The sequence below is a fragment of the Phyllostomus hastatus genome, unplaced genomic scaffold, assembly GCF_019186645.2.
Source record: "Phyllostomus hastatus isolate PE091 unplaced genomic scaffold, TTU_PhHast_1.1 phas_contig_17, whole genome shotgun sequence".
NCBI lineage: Eukaryota > Metazoa > Chordata > Mammalia > Chiroptera > Phyllostomidae > Phyllostomus > Phyllostomus hastatus.
The window spans coordinates 46,829,535-46,855,852 of NW_025333664.1; the positions used below are offsets into that span (position 1 = coordinate 46,829,535).

The 26,318-nt window shown below is 37.7% G+C and overlaps 1 protein-coding gene across 2 annotated transcripts in view; it reads left to right on the forward strand.

Annotated features, from left to right (window-relative positions):
• Positions 1 to 3,134: 3,134 nt before the first annotated feature.
• GINS1 (GINS complex subunit 1) overlaps positions 3,135 to 26,318 on the forward strand; it is a 35,526-nt gene continuing 12,342 nt past the window's right edge. The window contains exons 1-5 of one of the 2 annotated variants that reach the window (XM_045832849.1): positions 3,135 to 3,378; positions 8,633 to 8,697; positions 11,623 to 11,721; positions 12,455 to 12,545; positions 20,898 to 20,969. In XM_045832849.1, the coding sequence (XP_045688805.1) occupies positions 3,304 to 3,378; positions 8,633 to 8,697; positions 11,623 to 11,721; positions 12,455 to 12,545; positions 20,898 to 20,969 (402 nt within the window). In that variant the 5' untranslated portion in view covers positions 3,135 to 3,303. The remainder of the gene's footprint in view (positions 3,379 to 8,632; positions 8,698 to 11,622; positions 11,722 to 12,454; positions 12,546 to 20,897; positions 20,970 to 26,318) is intronic. The other variant, XM_045832850.1, reaches the window with a different exon arrangement.

Here is a 26,318-nt window from a genome sequence, read left to right on the forward strand (position 1 = left end):
AGTTTTGATTTCGGACCATCCTATGTGGTTACTTTAGGACTCTGAGTTTATAAAGCCTTCACCCAGGCTTCACCTGAGCTTGTCAGGTTTATATGTGGCCCATTTTCATCTACATGCTGGAAACCCAATCTGGATGACCGCCCCCCCCCCCCACCGGGGAAATGTCTGTATAGAGGTTTATAAAAACAAAAAGAGCCCTGGCTGGTGTGGCTCAGTGGATTGAGTCCCAGCCTGTGAACCAAAAGGTCACCGGTTGGATTCCCAGTCAGGAACCATGCCTAGATTTGTAGTCCAGGTCCCTAGTTGGGGGTATGCAAAAGGGAACCAATCATATATCTCTCACACATCAATGTCTCTCCCTCTCTCAATTCTTTCCCTCTAAATAAATTAATAAAATATTTAAGAAGAAGAAAAAGTAACAAATCATAATTCTTTTCTAATGATTTATAACTATTCTCCCACCAGGACTAATTCAATCCATCCTAAAAAGAGAAGAGAAAATAAGAGCATTTTCACAAATTTAGTTTCATAACTTTGACTTTTTTAAAAAATGTGGCATTATTATTATATTTTACGAATGATGTACAATCAAGAGATTTGCTTATCTCAAAGTAATTTTTGGAATTTCAACATTTGTGTCAGTAAAAACTATTGGCAACTGATAATTTAAGATCAATTAGAAATATCTTAAGAAATACAATAACTCCTCATATTAGCTTTGTAGTGATACTTAGAAATTGTGAAACAGTTTAATTGACCATGTTACTAAATACCACAACCAACTTTCATATTTGTTCAAACACACTTTTGGAATTTAAATTGTGAATTCTTTAAAGTGATGTAGCAACACATATTGGGGTTTGGGAATCCAGCAACTAAACTGTAAATAATTTTTTTATTCTAATACTCATTGAATCCTATTTAATGGAAACATGAAAAAGCTAGGGGGGGAAGCTAGAGAGAAGAGATTGTTTCCTTCTTGCTGATACTAGGGCCTTGCCTATATGGTCCTCAACTCTTGGTCCACACTAACTTTCTGAGTGGTCTTATCCAGGTTTTAAATACCAACCCAAAATGGTGACACCTACATTTGTATCTCTAGTTCATATTCTATAGGCACCTTAAATTATGTTCAAAGCTGAGCTCCCAACTCTTTTTCCACCCTCAGTTCCATCCATAACATTTTCCACCTCAGGTTGGGCTGGCAGTGGGGATGATGAGGCCATCACTGCAGTTCCTAAGGTTAAACCCTGGGGCCATCCTTGATTCTTCCCTTCTTTTGACACAGCAGGTATATCCCCAAGCCTTGTTGGATCTCATTTCAAAATCTGTCCAGGATCTGCTCACTTCTTACCACTTTTCCCAAGCTGCCATCATTTCTCACTTGGTCTATTTTAGTAGCCTAATTGGCCTCCTGGGTCTCCTGGCCCCACTTTTGCCTTACTTCTGTCTACTTAACTCAACTTTTTCAGAGGTCTTTTTAAAAACCTAGATCCAGACCTGTCACTTCTTTGCCCAAAACTTCAATGGCTCTCTTATCTCACTGGAAATAAAACCAAGAGCTTCTGAAAGAGCCTCTAGCCCTCAATCTACTCTCAGCCACTAGCCTCTTCCTCACTCACCTTGCTCCAACATCACTGCCTCCTTGCTGATACAGAGGCCCCCAGGAAGGGTGTGGCATGTTTGCCAACCATCACACAACCTTCCTTGGGGCCTTTGCACTGCATTCTTGATGCCTGGAATTTTCAGCCCTCCTAATGGCACCATATCCATGGCTTATTCCCTTCCTACTTCAGGTCTGTGCCTTCTCTAAACATTAACTCAAAACCCTCAGGCCGTCTCACCATCACTCTGTTCGCCTTCTTTGACAGAATTTTTAATGTTTTTCACTAATATATTTATCAATGTATTTCTACTTGTGTGTGGCTGCTTTCCCACACCAGAATGTAGACTAGAGCAAGGACTTTGTTCACTGCTTTATATTCAGTGTCTAGAACAATATCAGGTATATAGTAGACACTTCATAAATATTTGCTGAAAGAATAAAGAATCATCACAGCCCCTCAGAAGTGGATACTATTGTTCTCATTTTATAGATGAGGAAGTGAATCTCAGGCCTGGGGTTCAAAATTAAAAAGATTTATAGCAAAAGAAAGCTGTGGATGCTGTTGATCTTTGGATCCATATCCTGTACTATGGGTCAATGTAGAGCTGTGTATTTAATGAAAATACTTAGCTATATGTCACTTCCCATACTTACTTCTCTGATCACACATCCACTGTATATTTGCAAAAGAGGACATAGTTTCTCAGGTTAGCTAGAATGAATCCAAGTAATACTGCTTTTTAAAAAACGTGGCCTTTTAAAAAATAACCACATAAAATGAATTTCCTATAACAGTAATCACTACCTTTTATTCTACATGTTTATGAAAATTTCCATAATCGTGTAAGCACGAATATGGCTTTGTGAATTGGTATTAATCTAGGGCACTTTTCCCTCTCTGTAGACCTTATGACTAGAGCTATTTTACAAATAATTTAAAATGACTAACATCAAAGGTGGAACTGTGGAGATGAAAGCTTAGATACAGGGTCTGTGTGACCTTAGGCAAATTAACTAACTTCTGTTTCCTAATTAATCATTACCAAGAGTCTTAAAAACAACTTTAGGGTTGGTTAATCCTGATTATTAAGTGAAATATATGTCATAGTCCCTACCGCACAGATGCCCAATAAAAGTTGGTTTCCCTTTTGTGTAAAAACACCCACGCTGCAAAACTAAACAAACGAAATGCTGCATCCTAACGTTGATGCACACAGTTTCTGGGCTTTTGTTCTTAACCTTGAAGTGCACACCTCTTTGAACCTAAACGAAAATGAGTGAATCATATGGAAAAAAGTTGGCAAACGTGCATTTACGTTGAGCTATGTGACGCGCAAAGTTGATAGTTTAGCCGCCTGGTAATTCGAAAAATGAATCAGCTCAGTTTACAGGCTCCGACGGAGACCTGTCAATTCTCCCCTAGTTGCCGAGGCCTACCCTAGGGAAGAACACCTTCACTTCTAACGAGAAGTGAGCAGCGGAGGTTGCTGTCCTTTTACTGACACCGTAGGCTGTGAGACCCAGCGGCGTGTTCCTATTGGCTGGGAGTGTTTGGCGCCAAAGCGCAGTGCTGGGGCACAGGATAATCAAGAACGATAGGGCCCGGTAGCCTAGGACCTGCGAGTTGTGAGCCCTACCGCGCCGTTTGGCGTGAGACCGGATGGTTGAGAAGGCCACGGAACTGCCTTACCTCCGCCATGTTCTGCAACAGAGCCATGGAGATGGTCCGCGAGTTGCAGCGCGCACCCCAAGGACAGCTGCTGGCATTCAATGTGAGGAGGCTGATGGGATCAGAGTAGACTGGATGGGCGCGTTGGGGTCTGGCCTGAGAGCAGGGAAGGGCGGTGCTCTCTGGGTTTTTCTCGTACCATTCCCTTGGAGGGTTTACTTTCTCAAGGAGTCGACTCCAAAGTCAGGCACAAAAACTTTGGAACCAGGCCGCAGTACAGGAAGAAAAAAAGACTTCGTGCTTACTTCACTCAAAAATTTGGTGCATTTCTTTATATATTTACGTTACTGTCTTCTATAACTTTATTGCTGTTTCTTTACTTAACCAAACATTTTTCTGTTGCATGATAACCTGACATACGTTGTGTACTCCGACAAAAGCTAGGCCTCTGGAGCCAGGCTGGGGATTCTGGCCCTGTTGGGTTACTTTGGGTCAGTTACTCAAACTTTCTGTTTGCTCAATTTCCTGCAAAATTGGGACGATGATAATAATAGTACCCTATTCTTATTGTGGTGAGTGCTCAGTGAGAAGATGTACCTCAGGTTCTCTGAACAATACTTCACCAGTAATGACTAAGCCTTTTTACCACTGTTGCTGCTACTAATCACTGTTATGATTTTTCTTATTTTTTTATTGCTATTATCCCAATCAGGATGCTAAACACTTGACCTGTATTATTTCTTGTCCTCATAAATAATCCTATGAGGTTTAACTGTTGTTTTCCATTTTTTCCAATTGTATATATGGAGACTTGGGGAGATTATGGTGACAGCCAGTAACAAGTAAAGCTAAGGATTTGAACACTGGTAGTCTGACTTCAGACCTGCACTCCAAATTCTATATAAGACTGCATTTCTTATAGGCAGCCATTATGTGTTTGCCAGGGCACATTCTGCCGGGAGAGAGGCATAAAATAAGGAATATTGGGTTAGCCAAGAAGTTCATTTAATTTTTCCAGTAAGATGGCTCTAGTAGCACTTAGTTGTCTTTCACTTCATTTGAAACAATTTTGTTAGATGAGATTGTGACAGCTTTTATATCAGTGTGCATTTAAAAAAACTGTCAAAATTGGTGAATGTTTATGCAGCCATTTTAATACTGAACATGGGAAAAACTATGCAACGTTTTCAGCATATTATGCTTTATTATTTCAAGAAAGGTAAAAACAACTGAAATGCAAAAAAAGATTTGTGGAGTATATGGAGAAGGTGCTGTGATTGAACTTGTGAAAGTACCATGTTGTAGATTTCTTGCTGAACTTGCCACAGTTAGGTAGACCAGTCAAATTGAGACATTAATTGAGAACAGTCAATGTTATACCATATGGGAGATAGCTGACATACTCAAAATATCCAAATCAATAAAGTTATAGGTGAAAATGAAAAACATGCCTTTTATTTTATGGAAAAAAAACTTTATGGACTCGTTGGCCAACCCTGTAGAATGCAACGTGTAAAGTTATACCAAGGAGGTGTGAAAGAGGATGACAAAAGAAAAATCCATCGTGAGCTGAGGTAGAGGAGGGGGCTTTTGAGCCATGCCTAGGAGGATAAGGTCACCACTCTGAGAAGGGAGTGTGGAAAGGAAGTTAGGTATCCCAAGCTAAAGGATATAGCAGACTGCAGAGACACATGGTCACATAGGAAGGGTGACTAATGGTGTGTGCAGAGACTAGAAGGTGGATTCTAGGTCTAAGAGAGTTTTGGTATTCACTCATAGGGCATTTGGAAACTGGTAAAGGATTTTAGACAAGGGAGTGATTGGGTAATTTTTTGTTTTTTGGGGTATCTATGGCAGCACTGTGGGGAATGGATTGGAAAGAAGAAAGAATGGAGGCAGAGAGATGGTTATGGGTGGTCATAAAGGACCAGGTAAGAGATTTGTGTGCCCCAAACTGTTTAGTCGGTGGTCCCTGAAATCAGTATTTGGGTTTTAGTAACTTGAGACAAATAAGACTTATAATTATTAGAGCAGGGGTGGAGATGGGGTGGGTAACAAATGAGGGGAAGGAATTAGGGCATCTCGAGAAGCTTCTCTCTCAGGTAGCTGAGTAAATAACTTGGGAGTTCAGAAGGGAGAGTGTTTTGGGGAAGGTGAGTTTTGTTTTGAAGATTGAAGAGCTCATTTTGCAGATGAGGAAACAGCCAAGAGAAATTATGTATCAAGTGAAGGGAATTGTCTGAACTTGCAGTATACTCGAAGAAGAGCCTTACTTTTAACGTGGGCGTAGATTCCAGTCTGCTGTTTTAACTTCAGGACCAAAGTTAGGAAACAGCAGTGGGGATGATGATGTTCAGTAGAGATGATGGAATGCAGAGGTGTGTAGGTTAAGTGTTTCTTTACTACTTCTGGTGAGCGGGACTTAGAAATTGTAAAATCATTCCCTCTTTTATGTCTTAGTTTGGTGGAGAACCTTTTGCACCTTCTGTTGGATTCATGTCTTCCACTGACAAACCCACCTTTTTCAGGTGACTCAGCAGCCTGGGAAGACTCAGTCTGTGGAAGCTTGTCATTCTGATGCAGCTGAGCAGGGTCAGACCAAGAATTGATCTTATAATCTGAGGGCCAATAGGCCCATGACTTTCAAGAACCATCCTTTTGAGTGAGATAATAGTGGATGTAGTGCAGGGACTCTGTCTTGTTCATTCCAGGATCTCTCATGGTTAGATGCTGTGTTTAGCAAATTGAAATGGTTACCCACTTCCTACATTTAGAACTGGTAAGTGAGTTTAAGGGAAATTATCTTGGGCTCCCAGGGACTTACAGCCTGAGGTGGGGGCACAAAATGAATTCAGTTCCCACTATAGATCTAAATCTGAAAGATGGTGTATCTTTACAAAATTATTTTACACTTGTCTTTTATATACCTGAAGATCTATTGTGTAAGAGTTTAAATTATTTCTTAAAAATAATATTTGCTGATAAAAACTATATTCATCTGAATTCTAATAAATAAGAATTTCTTCATTATCTTCTCTGAACCAGCTGATGAGAGGGAAGGTAGAAATCATGCTTACATTTTTCATCAGGAATTTCATCTTTTCCTGTATTTGAGCAGGGTTAAATAGGTGATTTGTAATTGTACCAGTAATGCCAAAGCATTTTTGTTAACACATATATTTTGGTCCTAAAAGTAGAATGGGAAAATAGATGGGTCACTTATTTTTGAATTGCTGACAGACCTATTGTGTAACATTTATGAATTTCAGAATACTAATACTTTTATCCTTCCAAGTACATTTTCAAATTTTGAAAAAATTTGCCCCAGGGTGGATAATAGAAGAACTCCTTTGGCCTTTCTATTCTTGTAGTACAAACCAAAACACTTCCTTTCTTAAATAGTAACCATTAAGATCATTTTTCAGTAAATAATACATTATTTACTTTTGTCATGCTTTACTTCTTCTGTAGGACTATTGATTTTTTTTTTTGCCATCAGTTTATTGAAGTATAATTTATATACAACAAAATAGGCACATCCTTATAACCAGCACCCTAATCAAGATTTCTGTTACCTGCTGTGTGCTGGTGTAGCTCAGTGGATCGAATGCTGGTCTGTGAACAGAAAGGTCACCGGTTAGATTCCTGGTCAGGGCACATGCCTGGGTTGTGGGCCAGGTCCCTGCTTGGAGGCCTGCAAGAAGCAACCAACTGATGTTTCTCTCCCTCTCTTTCTCTTTCCCTTCCCCTCTGAAAAAAAAAAAAACTTTAAAAAAAGTCTAAAAAAAAAAGATTTCTTTTACCCCAAGTGTTCATTTTTTTCCCTTTTGTAGCTACCTCCCGCCTATAACCAGGCAACCATAGATTCACTTTTTCTTAGCTACACATTACATTGGTCTTTCCATATTTCTGCATTCAGTGTGCCATGAGTTGCAAAATTCTATAAAAGGCCAGTTGGAATCATACAGTATGTATTCCTTTGTGTCTCACTTATTTTGTTCAGTTCATTGTATTCGAGATTGTCTTAATCAGCATGTTGGTTGTGTAATCAGTAATACTTTTTATTATTTTTTTCCTGATTTTTTAAAAGATTTTATTTATTTTAGAGAGGGGATGGGAGGGAGACAGAGAGAGAGAGAAACAGCAATGTGTGGTTGCCTCTCGTGAGCCCCCAACTGGGGACCTGGCGTGCACTCCTGGCATGCACCCTAAACTGGGAATCGAACTGGTGACCCCTTGATTTACAGGCCGGCATTCAATCCACTGAGCCACACCAGCCAGGTCTCCTGATTTCTTTTTTATTGTGGTGAAATATATGTAACAAAAGTTACCATTTTAACCATTTTAATTTAAATGGTAACTTGGTTACCATTTAAAATGGTTAATGTATACCTCAGTAACATTAATTATATTCATGGTGTTGTATAACTGTCAACCATATATTCAAAACATTTTCATCACCCTGAACAGAAACTCTGCAACCATTAAGCAATAACTTCCCATTTGTACCTCCCCCCAGGCCTTGGTAACCTCTACTCTACTTTCTGTCTCTATGAATTTGCATATTCTGGATATTTCAGATAAGTGGACTCATAGTATTTGTCCTTTGTGTCAGGTTTGTTTCACTTAGCATAATGTTTTCACAGTTCACCTGTGCTGATGTGTGTATCGGTACTGCATTGCTTTTTATGGTCCATCAAATGGATATACCATATTTGGTTTATTTGTTCATCAGGGGATGGACATTTGGGTTATTTCCCCCTTTTTTATTTTTAAAGAGTATATTTATTTATTTATTTTTAGAGAGAGGGGAAAGGAATGAGAAAGAGAGGGAGAGGAACATCAATGTATGGTTGCACTCTTGCAGCACCTAGTGGGGACCTAGCTGGCAACCCAAGCATGTGCCCTGACTGGGAATTGAACCAGTGACCCTTTGGTTCGCAGGCCCACACTCAATCCACTGAGCCATGCCAGCCAGGGTTGTTTCTACTTTTTAGCTATTGTGAATAATGCTGCTTTGAAGATTTGTGTACATGTTTTTTAAGAACATATATTTTTAATTATCTTGAGTATATATTTAGGAGTGGAATTGCTAGATAATATGGCAATATGTTCATCTTTTTGAGGAACCATTAGACTGTTTTCCACAGCGCTATACTATTTTACATTCTTACCTGCAATGTATGAGGGTTCCAATTTCTCTCCATTCTCACCAACACTTACAGTAGGTGTGAAACGACTATTGCTTTTTAATAAGATATGTAAATCAAAGATAAACACAGTATAGACAGAATATTGCTACTGACTTGGTGGGGGAAATTAATGAATGTGGATGAATACTGTTTTGTATGTTCTAGGAGGATGGACTCAGGCAGATTCTGGAGGAGATGAAAAATTTATATGAACAAAACCAGTCTGATGTGTAAGTTTTGATAAGATTCATACTTTAAAAAAGTTTAAAAACTGATATTGAAATCAGATAACCTTATATCAGTTTTTTGGATTTTTTTTCTGTTTTTTAAATTCTCTGTGAGCCTGATTATTCTCTAGGTGTACAGAACCAAAGGGATTGTGTTGATCACGGTTATATCTATGGCCATTCAAGTAGCACTTGGCATATGGAAGATGCTAAGTAAACATTTGTCATTTGACTGATATGATTTGAAAGATATTAGGATAGACCTAAAAGAGATGAGATACAAGCAAATAAAAACCTTAATAGAGTGAAATATATAATTTCCACTGCTTGTTTTCATTTATGTATACCTTAGTGCATTGATGACAGAATAGGAAATATGTAAATTTAGCAGGAGCAGCGTGATTTCCAATAGCTTGAATGGAGTTCATTAAGTACTAGTGCTACAAAAGGATACAGGTTGGAGGTGAGAGAGCTCTGGGTTTATAGAATATTTAGAGCTAAGCATAGTAGTTGACACAATGGAGAATTTGAGCTATATAACAAACTTCATAGATCCCTGTGATTTGGTGAAGAGTAAGACACAAAGGAGTCTTACAGACACCAACTTCTAGATCATAGTTGAGGTATTCAGATCTCAGCCTAGACAGAAGTTAATCTAACTTCTCTAGAAGTCAACCAACCTAGAGAGAAGATCTGTGACATGAGGTTTCATCATTAGCCTTATAAGGCACAATGTCTTTATCAGTTACTTGGATATAGAAATCAGTATGCTAATACAATTGGTGGAGCTTACAGAACAACAGGAACATTTTCAACTACAGTGTTTAAGGATGGATACAGAAAAGTCTATAGATGGAATGAGGACATGAACCACAACAGGTTTGTGGTAAATGTAAGGCAAATGGAAAGTCCTAAACTCAATTCATTCATTCATTTAACAAATGTGGACTAAACAATTATGTGCTGATAAATGGCTCTGGTATTTTAATTGTAAACACAGTAGTCAAGATTTCTGTCACTATGGCCTTCATGGTCTAATGCAGAATACAGATAGACCAAATTGGGATTCATGCTATAAACACAACAGCATGCTAGGACAGAGAATAATGAAGATATAACTAGATCGAGGAATCAGGAAGTTCTCTCCAAGGAAGGGAAATGTCAGCTGAGGCCTGAAGGAGAAGCAGGTTTTTAACAAGGCAGTTATTGTGGACAGAGAGCATTCTAGGTAGAAGGAACAGCATACACAAATTCCCTGAGTCATGAAAGAGGGTGGGGTGCTCAGAGAAACTAACACTTAAAGAAGGTCAGTGTGACTGAAGCTTAGTAAGCAGCCAAAGTGTGATATCAGCTAAGATTTTGAAATGCGTGGAGCAGGTGGTGGTGCATTTGTTTTTTAAGTGATCACACTGTCTACTGTGTGGACAGTGGATGGAGGAGTTGAGGGGAGAGGGAGGCATGCTGGTCATACAGGTGACAGCAGAGGTGACTTGGACTAGGTAAAAAGTGAACAGAGGTGGCCTAAAAGGCCTTAGCCAATAAGGGAAGGATTTTCCTGTATTCCCTGTATTTGTACCCTTTGCAAATTCATAATCCAAAATTTTGTTTCCTATCCTCCTAGTTTCTTTCTAAGGGGACAATCACCATTACCAATTGCTGATTAAAATTATTTGTCAAAAGAAATTTATTTAATATGCTCTAAATGAGGAATCTATTTCTTTTAAATTACTCATGTGCAAATGTGAATTTTTTAGGAAGTCCTTATGTACTTAATAAAGTACTCATGTTATGTTAGGTACATATTATTTGTATTATTATTTTATAGTTCAGAACACATTGTAAACAATGGAGAATAAATCTGACTTTCACAGAGTAGCAGAAGTATGTAGACTATATCTAAAAGACATGATTGGGTGGGACATACATTTTTCAGGGCCTTCAACATGCACTCCATGAAGGAATCCTTTTTATCATTTCTTTTTTTTTAAGGTTTTATTTATTTATTTTTAGAGATAGTGGAAAGGAGGGAGAAAGAGAAGGAGAGAAATAGTAATGTATGATTGCCTCTTGCACACCCCTGACTGGGGATCTGGCCCACAACCCAGGCATGTGCCCTGACTGGGAATTGAATCGGCCACCCTTTGGTTCGCAGGTTGGCACTCAATCCACTGAGCTACACCAGCCAGGTATTACCTGGTTTCTTTTAAAACTCTCAAGTAGATTTTTATTTTTTCTGTATATTTGGTTTTAGGTTTTTCCTCAATTTTAAAAAATTGTAGTAAAATACACATAACATAAAATTTGCCATCTTAATCATTTCTAAATGTACAGTTCAATAGTATTAAATACATTCATATATTGTGCAACTATTACCACCATCCATCTTTATAACTTCTCATCTTGTTATACTGACACTCTATACCCATTAAATAATTGTACATCTGGTTTTAAAATTTTGTTTAATATCTAAGGACATTTATAGGGTAGAATCAAAATTGTCTTTCTGTGTGAAGAACACTGAAGTACAGTACATGTGTATTTGTTGAAGATCAACAAACATGATATAGGACCATAATCTAAGGAACCATGACGTTAGGTTTGTCTCTTATCCTAGCATGATAAAGGAATTTCAAGAAGTGAGTAAACACAGTTTTTGTTTTTTGGAAATAATGGAGATTAGTCAGTATACAAAAGTGCAAAGTACTGAATGGTTAAATGAAATGATCATAGCATGATAATCTTAGGTAAATTATTTGGCTTTTTTCTCTTTTAACATATTAATAAAAGCTCTGAAGTAGAGGCTATTACTATTTGCTTAGGTTAACTGCTGATAAAAACGAGAATGTAAGTCAATTGTTAGTTGACTTTGAAAATTTTATTTATACTGAAATATACATATTTGTTCTTTTCCTATTCAATTGTTACTAGTAATGAAGCAAAGTCAGGTGGACGAAGTGATTTGATACCAACCATCAAATTTCGACATTGTTCTTTGCTAAGAAACCGACGCTGCGCTATAGCATACCTGTAAGCCTTTCAGTTTTTGCTTGGGGATGTCAGGGAACAATGGAGCATTTTTAATGTGGTTTCCTAATTAACCATTTCAAATGAAAACAAATTCTTAGATTTGTCTCTTTATAAACATTCCAAATTCTTTTTTTTTTCCATTTTAAAACTTTTTATCATGAAAAATTATAATATTCATAAAACTAGAGAGAATAGTGTTATGAAACCCCATGGAACCATCATACATGTGTAACAATTTTATTTTAATCCTCACCCAAAGATATGTTTATCGATTTTAGAGAGAGAGGAAGGGGGAGAGAGAGGGAGGGAGGGAGGGAGGGAGGGAGGGAAAAGAGAAGAGAAGAAAAAAATAAACAAACATTGGTTTGTTGCCTCACATATGTACCCTGGCTGGGGATGGAACCTGTGACCCTTTGGTATCCCGGCCAGGGCTGTTTGTAACAATTTCTAATGTTTACCATATTTGTTTCATGTTACTTATTTATGCTACACTATTGTATAGCATCAAGACATTTTATCACTGAATACTCTAGTATGCATTTCTAATAAATAAGATGTCTTTACAATCCATATTCATGTTTTCTGCACTGTCCCAAAGGTGACCTTACAACTGGTTTGCCTCAGGAGCCAAATAGAATCCACATAATACACTTACGAGGCTCAAGTCTTTCCTGATAAAACAACTTCTAATATCCCTTTTGTTAAGCCATCTAATACCTTCTTAATATCCTAGGTATGACCGATTGCTTCGGATTAGAGCACTGAGGTGGGAATATGGCAGCGTTTTGCCAAATGTTTTACGATTTCACATGTCTGCTGAAGAAGTAAGTTAACACTGTTATTCTAATTTATAAATTTGGAAAATGCTGAGGTTCTTGTGTAGTTCTAAAATAGTATTTACTAGTATTTTACTTTTAAAAAAACATTTTAACATTTTTATTATGTAATATTTGGAGTCTAGATCTAGAAAAAACTATATAAAAAATAATTATTAAAGAAACATTTTATAGTGTTAGTGTATAGACCTAAGTCATGGGTGTTTAAAGACAAAAATTAATTGAAGTCTTAGCTATACAAATAACCAAAAATAACATTTAAGTTAATTATAGCAATAACAATTAGTAGAAATTTTAACCCTTTCAGAAATAAGAAATTTTAATCAGAAAGTGAATAAAAAAATCAGCATTAAACCACAAAGATTTAGGATCCTGTCTATAAGATAAGAAAGTTCTGTTCTTTGTAAAAGCCACCAAATAAGATATATTTTTTTCTTTGCTTTTTTAAAGAGCAGACTGAACATTCAAAGACCATGTTCCCTTGAATTGTTAGTTTTTTTCTCTTTATTATTCATAAGGTTCTCAGTTTCACAATTCTAATATAACTTTATATGTAAGTTTAAATATACACAAATACATATAAACAAGATGAAAATTTTAAAGCTTAAATTTTAGCTTTCAGATATTTTAACTGTCATTAATTTATATACATCTATGAATTACTACATCAATTTTATTGTCATAATTGGAGCTTTAATGTGACCAAATATATATTACTTATTTTACATTGCTTTTGTAGTGTCTAGCTTTAAACTTGTAATCTTGTAGCGTCCAGATAACCAAAGATTTCAGATAATGAAAGTTTATTCATAAATTTAATACTAGGCCAAGCTGTAATGATTTTGGAAATTATATTTATTTATTTTAAATAATTATTTTTCAATTATAGTTGAAATACAATATTATATTACTTTCAGGGATATACCCTAGTGGTTAGACATTATATAACTTACTAAGTGATCATCCTGATAAATCTCATACCCTTCTAACACTATATATAGTTGTTAGGATATAATTGACTATATCCCTTTTACTGTACTTTACATTTCCATTACTATTCTCTAACTAACAATTTGTATTTCCTAATCCCTTCACCTATAAAGTGAATCCCCAGGAAAAGTTCTGGACTTCAGAGCTTGTGTGAGCTTCCCTGGTTGACATTACTGTGTGTATTGTTACACATCAGGGTGCCAGGAAAGTGATGTGTCTTGACTGCACAGGAAGAGGACAGCAGAAGTTTTGTGTTGGGGCCCTACCAGGTCTCATGCTATGTGTCTCTTCTTTTGTCTGCTTCTGATTTATATCCTTTTCACTATGGTAAAACCATAATTGTAAGAATACTGCTTTCCAAAGTTCTGAGTCATTTCTGCTAAATGAACCTGAGTGGTATATGTATGTATGTGAAAGTTATGAAGATATTTTTATGTATTCTTTTAAGAACTATATTGTTTTACCTTTCACAAAGAGATCTATAGTACTGGGATTGATTTTTTGATGAGTCAAGTTGGATTTGAAGGTGGGTATTGAGATGACCAGCACCATTTATTGAAAAGATTCTCCTTTCCTTGCTGCTCTATGGGGTGGTGCCACTTTTGTCATAAATCAAGTGTCAGTATATCTGTATATTTTGGATGGGGGACTTTCTCTTCTATTCTTGCACCAATTCCACACTGTTATAATTATTGTAAATTTATAATATGTCTTGAGCAAGCATTCCTACCTTGTTCTTTTTCAAGAGTTTCTCAACTATTTCTACCACTTTGCATTTTCATGTAAATTTTATAATCTGTCAAGTTCCATTTTAAAAAATAATTAAGATTTTGACTGATACTGAATTTATAGATCAGGTGACATTATTACCATACTAAATCATCCAATTCATGAGTGCGGTATATCCTTCCATATATTTGTGTCCTTTAATTTTTTTCAATAAGTTAAAGAACTAGATGTGCTGAGATACAATTCACTTACTGTAGTTTGACCTTTTAAAGTATATAATTTGGTGTTTTTCTACTGTATTTACAGAGTTGTGCATCTTATTCTACAACATTTTCATCACCCCTAAAAGAAACCCTGCAACTGTTATCAGTTTAACTCCCATATTCTCTTTCCTCTTCCCAGCCCCTAGAAATCACTAATCTACCTTCTGTCTTTATAGATTTGCTTATTATGATTTTTTTAAAAGACTTTGTTTATTTGTTTTTAGACAGAGGGGAAGGGAGGGAGAAAGAGGAGAGAAATATCAATGTGTGGTTGCCTCTCATGCAATACCCCCCTACCCCCACCTTGGGGACCTGACCTGCAACCCAAGCATGTGCCCTGACTGGGAATCAAACCAGTGACACTTTGGTTCACAGGCCAGCACTCAATCTACTGAGCCATACCAGCCAGGGCACCTATTACGAATTTTTCATAAAAGTGAAATCATGCATATGTAGCCTATTGGGTTTGTCATTTAGCATGTTTTCAAGGTTCAGTAATGTGGTAACCTGTGTCAGAACTTTATTTAGATTTATGGCTGAATAATATTCCATTGTATGGAGGTATGTATCTAATCCATTCATCAGTTAATGGACATTTGGATGTTTTTGTTAACAGTGTTTTATAGTTTTCAGAAAAAGCAGTGCAGAGTTTGAAGAGATCATACTGTAATTCTGAAATGGTGTATTTTTCATAATTTTGTTTCCGGTGGAATGTTCCTTTAGTTATGTGATTAGGTATGCTGGGGTGTAAGTTCTGTGAGAACAGAGACTTTTTGTTCATTTTGTTGAATTATTCATTCTAAGTACCTATACCTGTGCCTGGTTCATAGCAGGCAATCAATATTTGTACAGATATGCCTCAGAAATATTTTGGTTTAGTTCTAGACCACCACATAAAGCAAATATTGCAAAAAACAAGTCACTCTTTAATTTTTTAGTTTTCCAGTGCATATAAAAGCTATGATTATACTATACTGTAGTCTGTTAAGAGTACAATAGCATTATGTCTAAAAAGACAATGTACATACCTTAATTAAAAAGTGCTTAATTGCTATAAAATGCTTATTGTCATTTGAGCATTCAGTGAGTCATAATCTTTTTTGCCTGTGGAGGGTTTTGCTTCGATGTTGCTGGCTGCTGACTGATCAGAGTAGTGATTGCTGATGGGTGGGGTGACTGTGGCAATTTCTTAAAATAGGATAATAGAGTTTGATGCATACATTGACTCTTTCTGTTCATCAACAATTTCCATGTGGCATGCAATACTGCTTGAGAGTATTTTACCCAAACTAGAACTTCATTCAAAATTGGAGTTGTTCCTCTAAAATTGTGCCAATGTTTTATCAGCTAAGTTTATGTAATATTCTAAATCCTTTGTTATCTTTTCAACAGTCTTCAGAGCATCTTCACCAAGGGTGGATTCCATCTCATAAAAACCATTGTTTTCCTTATCCATAAGAAGCAACTCTTCATTAAGTTTTATCATGAGATTGTAGGAATTCAGTCATATTTTCAGGCACTACTACTAATTCTACTTCTCTTGCTGTTTCTACCATATCTGCAGTTACTTCCTTCACTGAACTCATCCTTCAGAGTCATCCATGAGAGTTGAATTAAATTTTTTCCAAACTCCTGTTACTGTTGATAATTTGACCTCTTCTTATGAATCACAAATGTTTTTAATGCCATCTAGAATGGTGAATCCTTTCCAGAATGGTTTCAATTTTCTTTTTTAAAAAAATACTTTATTTTATTTATTTTATATTTTATTGATTATGCTATTACAGCTGTCCCATTACCCCCCTCTATCCCCCTCTACCCTGCACACCCTCCCCCACCCACATTCCCCACCTCTGGTTCATGTCCATGTGTCATAAGTTCTTTAGCTTCTACATTTCCCATACTTTTCTTGCCCTCCTCCTGTCTATTTTCTACCTACCATCTATCCTACTTATTCTCCGTACCTTTTACCCCTCTCTCCTCCTCCCACTTCCCTGTTGATAACCCTCCATGTGATCTCCATTTCTGTGCTTCTGTTCCTGTTCTAACTAGAACAGGAGTTTGCTTAGTTTGTTTTTTTCAGGCTCAGTTGTTGGTAGTTGTGAGTTTGTTGTCATTTTACTGTTCATAGTTTAGATCACCTTCTTTTTCTTAGATAAGTTCCTTTAGCAGTTCATATAGTAAGGGCTTGGTGATGATGAACTCCTTTAACTTGACCTTATCTGAGAAGCACTTTATCTGCCCTTCCATTCTAAATGAAAGCTTTGCTGGATAGAGCAATCTTGGATGTAGGTCCTTGCCTTTCATGATGTGGAATACTTCCTTCCAGCCCCTTCATGCCTGCAAGGTTGCTTTTGAGAAATCAGCTGACAGTCTGATGGGCACTCCTGTGTAGGTTCCTGTGTCCTTATCTCTTACTGCTTCTAGGATTCTCTCCTTCATTTTTACCTTGGCTAATGTAACTATGATGTGCTTTGGTGTGTTCCTCCTTGGGTCCAACTTCTTTGGGACTCTGAGTTTCCTGGACTTCCTAAAAGACTATTTCCTTTGCTACATTGGGGAAGTTCTCCTTTATTATTTGTTCAAATAAGTTTTCCACTTGTTGCTCTTCTTCTTCTTCTGGTACTCCTATAATTTAGATGTTGGAACGTTTAAAAATGTCCTGGAAGTTCCTAAGCCTCTCCTCATTTTTTTGAATTCTATTTCTTCATTCTTTTCTGTGTGGTTGTTTCTTTCTTCCTTCTGGTCCACTCCATTGATGTGAGACCCAGTTTTCTTTCCATCATTATTGGTTCCCTGTGTATTTTTCTTCATTTCACTTAGCACAGCCTTCATTTTTTTCATCTAATTTGTGATCAAAATCAACCAGTTCTGTAAGCATCCTTATCACCAGTGTTTTGAACTGTGCATCCAATAGGTTGGCTGTCCCTTGGTCGCTTAAAAGGATGGATTCTGGGGCTTTCATTTGTTCTTCTGTTTGAGCCATCTTTTTTTGAGGGGGGGAGGTCTGGTCGCACCTGTTACGTTAAGGGGCGGAGTCTTAGGTGTTCACCTGAGCAGGGCAACTCAGTTGCTGGGTGTGACGCTTTATGTAGGGACGGAGTCAAAGAGGGAACTATGATGCTTGCTCCACTCTCTGCTGATTTCAATCCCTTCCGCCGCTTTCCCCAAGCAAACTGGACTTTTCTGGTAATGATTCCCATGTGGGTGGGCTTGTACACCCCATGGGTCTTTCCAACAACCTCTTCTGTGAGGCTGGGAGTCTCTCCTAGCACCTCAACCCCCACAGGTGTTTTCAATCAGTGCCCTAAGGCTCTATTTCCCAGTGCTGGGATCGTGGGTTGCTGGGTTGCGCGCAGTGCCTTGCTTCACAGTCACCACCTCGCTGGGCCTGCCAGTTGCCACCTCTCGGCCGGGATTTGCCAGATGCCACTTGCGCGCCCAGGGTCTGCCCGCTGCGGTCTTTGCACCCGCTCCTAATGTGCCACAAGACCCTTTTCCACCCGGCTTCCTGACTCTGTCCCTCCTACTGGTCTGGATGAACATGTCTATTTTAACTCCTTGGTTGTCCAACTTCCATACAGTTCAATTTTCTGTCAGTTCTGGTTATTATTCTGTTTCTAAATTGTTGTCCCTATCTTGGTTGTGCAAGGAGGCACAGTGTGTCTGTATATGTGTCCATCTTGGCCAGAAGTCTTAAAAATATAGTTTTTAAAGATTTTATTTATTTTTAGAGAGGGAAGGGAGGGAGAAAGAGAGAGAGAGAGAGAAACATCAATGTGCGGTTGCTGGGGGCCGTGGCCTGCAACCCAGGTATGTGGCCTGACTGGGAGTCGAACCTGCGACACTTTGGTTCGCAGCCCGCCCTCAACCCACTGAGCTACGCCAGCCAGGGCAAAAAATGTTTTTTATGCTATTACAGTTGTCCCACTTTTTCCCTCTTCACCCCTCCTCTAGTCCCCCCTTCCATGATCAGTCCCCTCACCATTGTCCTCATGTCCTTCACCATGTTCTTTGACTAATCCCTTCACCTTTCAGTCAGTTCCAGCCTCCTCCCTCCACTCTTAAAGCTATTGGTCTGTTCTATCCCTCTGGTTTTATTTTGCTCATTAGTTAATTTTGTTCATTACATACCTCTTATAAGTGAGATCATGTGGTATTTCACCACCTGACTTATTTCAATGAACATACTGGTCTCCAGTTCCATTTATGCTTTTCATAATAGGTAGGAATTTCTTCTTTCTTTCTGCTGCGTAGTAATCCATTGTGTAAATATACCAAAGTTTTTTATCCACTCATGTACTGATGGGCACTTAGAGTGTTTCCAAATCTTTGCTATTGTAAATAGTGCTGCCATGAACATGGGGGTGCCTAAAATTCATTTGAATTGGTGTTCTGGGATTCTTCAGGTATATTCCCAGCAGTGGAATTGCTAGGTCAAAAGGCAGTTTCACTTGTAATTTTTTGAGGAAATGTCATACTGTTTTCCAAAGTGGCTGCACCAGTCTGCATTCCCATCAATAATATAATAGGGTTCCCTTTTCTCTACATCCTTGCCAGGACTTGCTATTTGTTGATTTATTAATAATAGCCATTCTGAGAAGTGTGAGGTGATATCTCATTGTGCTTTTAATTTGCATTTCTCTGATGGCTAGTGCTGTTGGACATTTTTTCATATGTCTGTGGGTCATTAGTATGTCCACCTTGGAGAAGTGTCTATTCAGGTCCTTTGCCTGTTTTTTAATTGGATTATTTGTCTTCCTGGTTCTTTATATATTTTGGAGACTAAAACCTTGTCCGATGTATCATTGGCATATACGATCTCCCATACAGTCGGTTACCCTTTCATTTGATGATGGTTTCTTCAGCTATACAGAAGCTTTTTAATTTGATGTAGTCCCATTTGTTTACTTTTTATTTCCCTTGATGTAGGACATATATTGGCAAAAATATTGCTGTGTGAGATATCCGAAATTTTACTGCCTGTGTTTTCCTCTAGAATTGTTATGGTATCACTGCTTATATTTGCTGTGTTATCCATTTTGAGTTTATTCTGTGTGGTGTAAGTTAGTGGTCTAGTTTCATTTTTTTTTAGTCCAGTTCTCCCAACACCATTTATTGAAGAGACTCTTTCCTCCATTGTATACCCTGCCTCCTTTACAAATATTAATTGACCATAAAGACATGGATTTATTTTTGAACTCTATTCTGTTTTATTGACATATGTGCCTGTTCTTATACCAGTACCAGACTGTTTTGATTACTGTGGCCTTGTAGTATAGTTTGATACCAGATACTGTAATCCCTTCAACTTTTTTCTTCTTTCTGAAGATTGCTGAGGATACTTGGGGTCGTTTTTGGTTCTATATAAATTTTTGGAATATTTGTTCTAAATCTATGAAATATGCCATTGGTATGTTAATAGGAATTGCGTTGAATCTATAGATGCTTTGGGTAGTATGGACATTTTAATGATGTTCATTCTTCCAATCCATGAACATGGTGTATGCTTCTACTTACTTGTATCTTCTTGAGTTTGTTTCTTCAGAGTCACATAGTTTTTAGAGTACAGGTATTTTACCTCCTTAGTTAAATTTATTCCTAGGTACTTTACTTTTTTTGGTTGCAATATTAAATGGGATTGTTTTCTTAGTTTCTCTTTCTGATAGTTCATAATTGGTGTATAAAAATGGCATCAATTTGTATTCCAGTACTTTGCTGAATTTATTTATCAGGTTGAGTAGTTTTTTGGTGGACCCTATAGGGTTTTCTAAGTAAAACATCACCTGTGAATGACAGCCATTTACTTCCCCTTTTCCAATTTGGGTGCCTATTATTTCTTCTTTTTTTTCTTTTAAGATTTATTTATTTTTAGGGAGAGGGGAAGCAAGGGGAGAGAAACATCAATGTGTGGTTGCCTCTCACACACCCTCTACTGGGGACTTGGCCCACAACCCAGGCATGTGCCCCAACTGGGAATCCAACTGGCAATCCAACTGGCAATCCTTTGATTTGCAGGTCCACGCTCAATCCACTGAGCTACACCAGCCAGAGTAGTTCTTCTTGTCTGATCACTGTGGCTAGGACTTCGAGTACTATGTTGAATAAAAGTGGTGATAGCAAACATGCCAATTTTGTTTCTTATCTTAAGGGAAATGCTTTTAGTTTCCTATTATGATCTTGGTTGTAGGTTTTTTGTATATGGCTTTTATTACATTGAAGTATGCTTCCTCTATTCTCACTTTGCTGAGTGTTTTAATTATAAATGGGCGCTGGATTTCGTCAAATAATTTTCCTGCATGTATTGATATGATCATGTGATTTTTGTGTTTCATTTTGTTTATGTGATATATTTCAGGGGTCTCCAAACTCTGGGCTGATGACCAGAACTGGTCCATGGCCTGTTAGGAACTGGGCTGCACCGCAGGAGGTGAGTGGCTGGTGAGCAAGCTAGAGAAGCTTTGCTTACATTACCACCTGAGCTCCACCTCCTGTCATCCCCTTCCCATCCATGGAAAAATTGTCTTTCATGAAAGCGGTCCTTGGTGCCAAAAAGGTTGGAGACCACTGGTGTATCACAATTATTGATTTGTGGTTATTGTACCGTCCTTACATCCAAGGAATAAAATTCATTTGATCATGGATTATGATTTTTTTGATGTATTGCTGGATCCAGTTTGCTATTATTTTGAGGATTTTAGCATCTATGTGCATCAGAGATATTGGCCTATAGTTTTCTTTCTTTGTTGTGTCTTTTCCTGGTTTTGGAATTAGAATAATACTGGTGTCCTAAAAAACAGTTTGGAAGTATTCCCTATTCTTGAATTATTTGGAATGGTTTCAGAAGGATAGGTTTTAGTTCTTTGAATAATTGGTAAAATTCTTCTGAGGCCATCTGGTCCAGGGCTTTTGTATGCTGGGAGTTTTTTGATTACTGCTTCAATATCACTAGCTGTTGGTCTGTTCAGATTTTCTGCTTCTTCCTGATTCAGTTTTGGAAGATTGTATATTTCTAGTAATTTACCTATTTCACCCAGGTTGTCCAATTTCTTGGCATATAGCTGTATGTAGTAATTTCTTACAATCCATTGTATGTTTGTGGTATTAGTTGTTACTTCTCCACTTTCATATCTGACTTTTTTTTTTAAATTTGGGTCCTCTCTCTTTTTCTTGATGAGTCTGGTTAAAGGTTTGTCAATTTTGCTTATTTTTTCAAAGAACAAGCTTGTAGATTTCTTGATCTTTTGAATTGTTTTTTTTTAAGTCTGTGTCATTTATTTCTGGGCTGATCTTGATTTGTTTCCTTCTACTCTCTGGCTTTTTTTGCTTTGTTTATTGTTTTTGTAGTTCTTTTGTATGTAGGTTTATGTTGTTTATTTTACATTTTTCTATCTTCTTTAGGTAATGCTATGAACTTCCCTCTCAGGAATGCGCTCATGGTGTACCATAGATTTTGGGTGGTTGTATGTTCATTTTCTTTTGTTTCCAGTTACTTTTGATTTCTTCCATGATGTCATTGTTAACCCAACTTTATTTAATACTATGTTATTTATCCTCTGTATATTTGAATGTTTTGGGTTTTTTTTTCTTGAGGTTGATTTCCAGTTTTAGGTCATTGTGATCTGAGAAAATGATTGATATGATTTCAGTTTTCTTGAATTTGTTAAGGCTAGTTTTGTGTCTTAGCATGTGGTTTACCTTAAGAGTAATCAATGTGCATATGAGAAGAATTTATTATTTTGCTTCTTTAGTGTGAAATGTTCTATAGATATTGATTATATCCTTTTGATCTAGTGTGTTGTTTAATGCTGCTATATCCCTGTTGATTTTTTGTCTGGAAGATGTGTTCACTGTTGAGAATGGTGCGTTAAAATCCCCTACTATGACTGCATTGCTGTTGATCTTCTTTTAAAGCCCTTCAAGATTTTCTTTATATATCCAGATGCTCCTATATTGAGTGCATATATGTTTACAAGGGTTATATTCTCTTGTTGGATTCCCTTAAATGTTATGTATGCCCTTTTTTGTCTCTTATTATGGCCTTTGTTTTGAAGTCTATTTGTTAGAAGTCTATTTTGCTGAGAAGTATTGCTACCTCAGCTTTTTTTCCCATATTCATTAGCATGTGATAATATTTTCCATTCCTTCATTTTCAGTCTGTGTAAATCTTTTGTTCTGAGGTGGGCCTCTTGTAGACAGCATATACTCAGTTCTTGTTTTCTCATCCATCCAGCTACCCTTTGTCTTTTGATTGGGGCATTTAATCCATTTTCATTTAACATTATTATTGATAGATATTTACTGTCATTTTTTCCCTTTGACCTGTGTTCCTCTCTCTCTATTTCTTCTCCTTAAAGCAGTCCCTTTAGCATCCCTTGTACTGCTGGTTAGATGGAAATGTACTCCTTCAGACCTATTTTTCTTCTCTGGGAAGCTCTTTATTTTGACTTCCATTTTAAATGAGAGACTTGCTGGATAGAGTAGTCTTGGTTACAGGTGCTTGCTTTTCATTACTTTGGAATATTTCATGCTAATTCCTTCTGGCCTGTATTATCTACTGAGAAATAACCTCACAGCCCTATCAGACCTCCCTTGTAGGTAACTAATTGTTTCTCTTTGCTGCCTTTAAGATTCTTTCTTTGTTTTTATACTTTACCATTTTAATTGTGATGTGTCTTAGTGTAGACCTCTTTGGATTCACTTGTTTGGGACCCCATGCTTCCTGAACTTGTGTACTTTTTCCTTCACCAAGTTAGCGAAGTTTTCTATCCCTTGCTCCCTTTCTTCTTCTGGTATCCTTACAATGCGAATATTATTACATTTCTTGTTGTTTCAAAGCTCCTTTAAAATATTCTTTTTAATTTTTTTTTCATTTTGTTGCTCTTACTGGGTGTTTTTATCTACCTTGTTTTCTAAATTGCTGATGTTTCTATGTCCTTTTCCTTGCTGATATAGTTTTCACTAAGTTCCTTGAACATTCTTATAACCATTACTTGGAACTCAGTGTCTGATAATTTGCTTGCCTCAATTTCATTTGGCTCTTTTATTGGGGATTTCTCCTTTTCTTTCATCTGGAAGGTCCTTTCTTTGTCTCCTCCTTTTAGCTACCTCTTTTTATTTATTTCTATGTTATAAATAGATCTGCTTTGAATCCCCATCCAGTGGGGCAGACTTATGTGGTAGGAAGCCTGTGTTACCCAGTGGTACCAACACCTTGATCTCCTGAGCTAGAGGGTCAGGGAATGCCCTTTGTGTGGGTTATATAGGCTATCCTGTTGTATTTGGGTCTTGATTGTTACTGGCTTGTTCATTGGTGAGTTCTTCCTTCTGGCTGTCTTGACTGAGAGGCTCAACCCACGTCATATCTTATACGCTGTGGTACAAGCGCTGGCAGTACAAATCAAAACAATACAAAAAATTAAACCAAAACAAGCAACCCCCCCAAACAACAGCAGCAATTTCAATGACAAAACATCAGAGAATAGTATAGGTGGAAATATAAATGGAATATTAGGAAACAGGAGAAATAAAAGGAAAAGACTAAGTCAACACCAATGGACAGAGAAGTAATTATGGGAGGAGGAAAGGGTGGAGAACTAATATGAACAATGAGTTGAAAGGAGAAAAAAAAGGGACAATGAAAGAGAAAGAATAACAGAAATAAGAAAAGGAAAGAAGGGAACATTGGGGTAATCACTGGTAAGAGTAAAGTAAGAGATAATGACAGAAAAATAAAACAATAAAAATAAGAAAGGAAAAAATAGAAAAACTAATGAAAAGTCTATAAAAGGAAAACATAATGAAAAAGAACAAAGTGGAATTTGTCTCAGCAGAGTTTGGTGCTTGCCTGCTGGATTCTCTTTTTGGATATGGCTCTGCTGTAGCCTGGGTCAAATGCTGTCCATGCCTAGCCCTAGTCAGCCTTTCCAGAGCTACCAGGAATCCAGAGTTTATGATTGATTCCTCCAGGGTTGGCTGTGCCCAAGATGGGTCAATCTGTACTGCACACCTGGGTTTTAACAGCATTAGGTACACGGGTATATCAGCAAACAACTAAAGTCACCAGCGAATCTGTATCTATCTGCCTCTCCTCTGCTCTCCGTTTTAGACTAGTCATAGACCTGACTGTTTCTGAGAGAGCTTCTGGTGGGATCAGTGGATGGGACTTCTAGATTTCCCATGGTAGATACCTTTCAGACTTCAGGGAAGATGTGTTTCACCCATTCCCTGAGCCAGTGGTTTGAGTCTGTTCTGAATTATTTCCCTGTATGCAGTAGGGTGGGATCTCCAGAGTCCATATTTTGGCTCTGTCAGAAACCAGAAGGGTATTTCTAATGCTCTTCCATGAAGGGGAAGTACCAGTCTGTTTCCTGGGAGAGTATATCATATGGATGCACCCCACAGTCTGTCTCTAATATCCCCAGACTCTGTGTGCTGCAGTCTCCTCAACATGGGTTAAGATGCAGGATGGGAGGAAATAAGTAGTAAAAGGAAAGAAAACCCACATAAAACAAAGCAAAAAACTAAACTACATAATAGGGAAAAAAAGTTTCAGGGTGGAGGGAGCAGGATTAAAGAGGGAGGGTGGGGTGAGCAATATCTCACAAGGCTATCACCCTAGGAGGAGCTCGTTCTTCTCAAGCAAGATGGCTGCTGCAGAATCCAGGTATATCCTGGCACAGAAAACCCTATAGTCACTCCCCCACATCACTCCCCTGTATATCCCACACTATACTTGTGAGACTAGTTCCTGCTGCCTCTCTTCACTGGGTCCAAGGTGAGTGGTTGCAAACACAAGACCTATGCTTTGGCCCCTTTAAAAATTAAGAAAGACAAAAAAAATAGTGGCTTTGCCTTCAGCTGTTCTGGTCCCTCACCAGCTGCTCGACAGGTAAACCTCGTGGCCCTTCACTGTGGGGTGCTACATGATCTGCTTACTCCAGCACTGGTGCTCCGTTTGGGACCCTGGTCCATGTTCCCCAACCCTCTCCTTTCAAGGGGAAGCTCTCACAGCTGCACTACCACCTCAGCCCACTGCCCTAGGGGCAGGCCCTTTGAATGACCTCAACCTTCCTACTGGTTATGGTATTTTTTCCCCCATCCTTAGTTAAAAGCCTCCCTTTTAGGTAGTCTTTGGTTTATTTCAGGTGTCTAGACCTCTCTTTAGTTTTATTTCCAATTTGGTTCTGGGAGGAGGTGTGCAATATATTCTCCTACTCTGTTGCCATCTTACTGGTTTACAATTTTCTTTGCCCAAATCCATCAGAGTAATCACTGTCTATGGCAGCTATAGCCTTACAAAATTACCATATTTTGCCATGTATAATGCATACTTTTTCCCAAATTTTTGAGGGAAAAATAAGGATGTGCATTATACATGGGTAGTACTAATTCTGTATATATATAAATTTTTTAAATTTTATAATTTATTTTTAGAGAGGGGGAAGGGAGAAAGAGAGGGAGAGAAACATCAATGTGTGATTGCCTCTTACATGTCCCTTACTGGGGACCTGGCCCACAAGCCAGGCATGTGCTGATCGGGAAACACACAAGTGACCATTTGGTTTGTAGGCCAGTGCTCAATCCACTGAGCCATACCAGCCAGGGCTATATAAATGTTTTTAGTTCTTTTACTTACGCTTATTCATTAAAAGTGCAACTCTAGAAAGCAATACCGATATCAGTATGCAAAATAATACCTTGGAATACGATAATTGGTTTTGTTTCTAAATATAAATAAATAATTGAATTAAAACATTAATATGAAAGGTATTTTTCC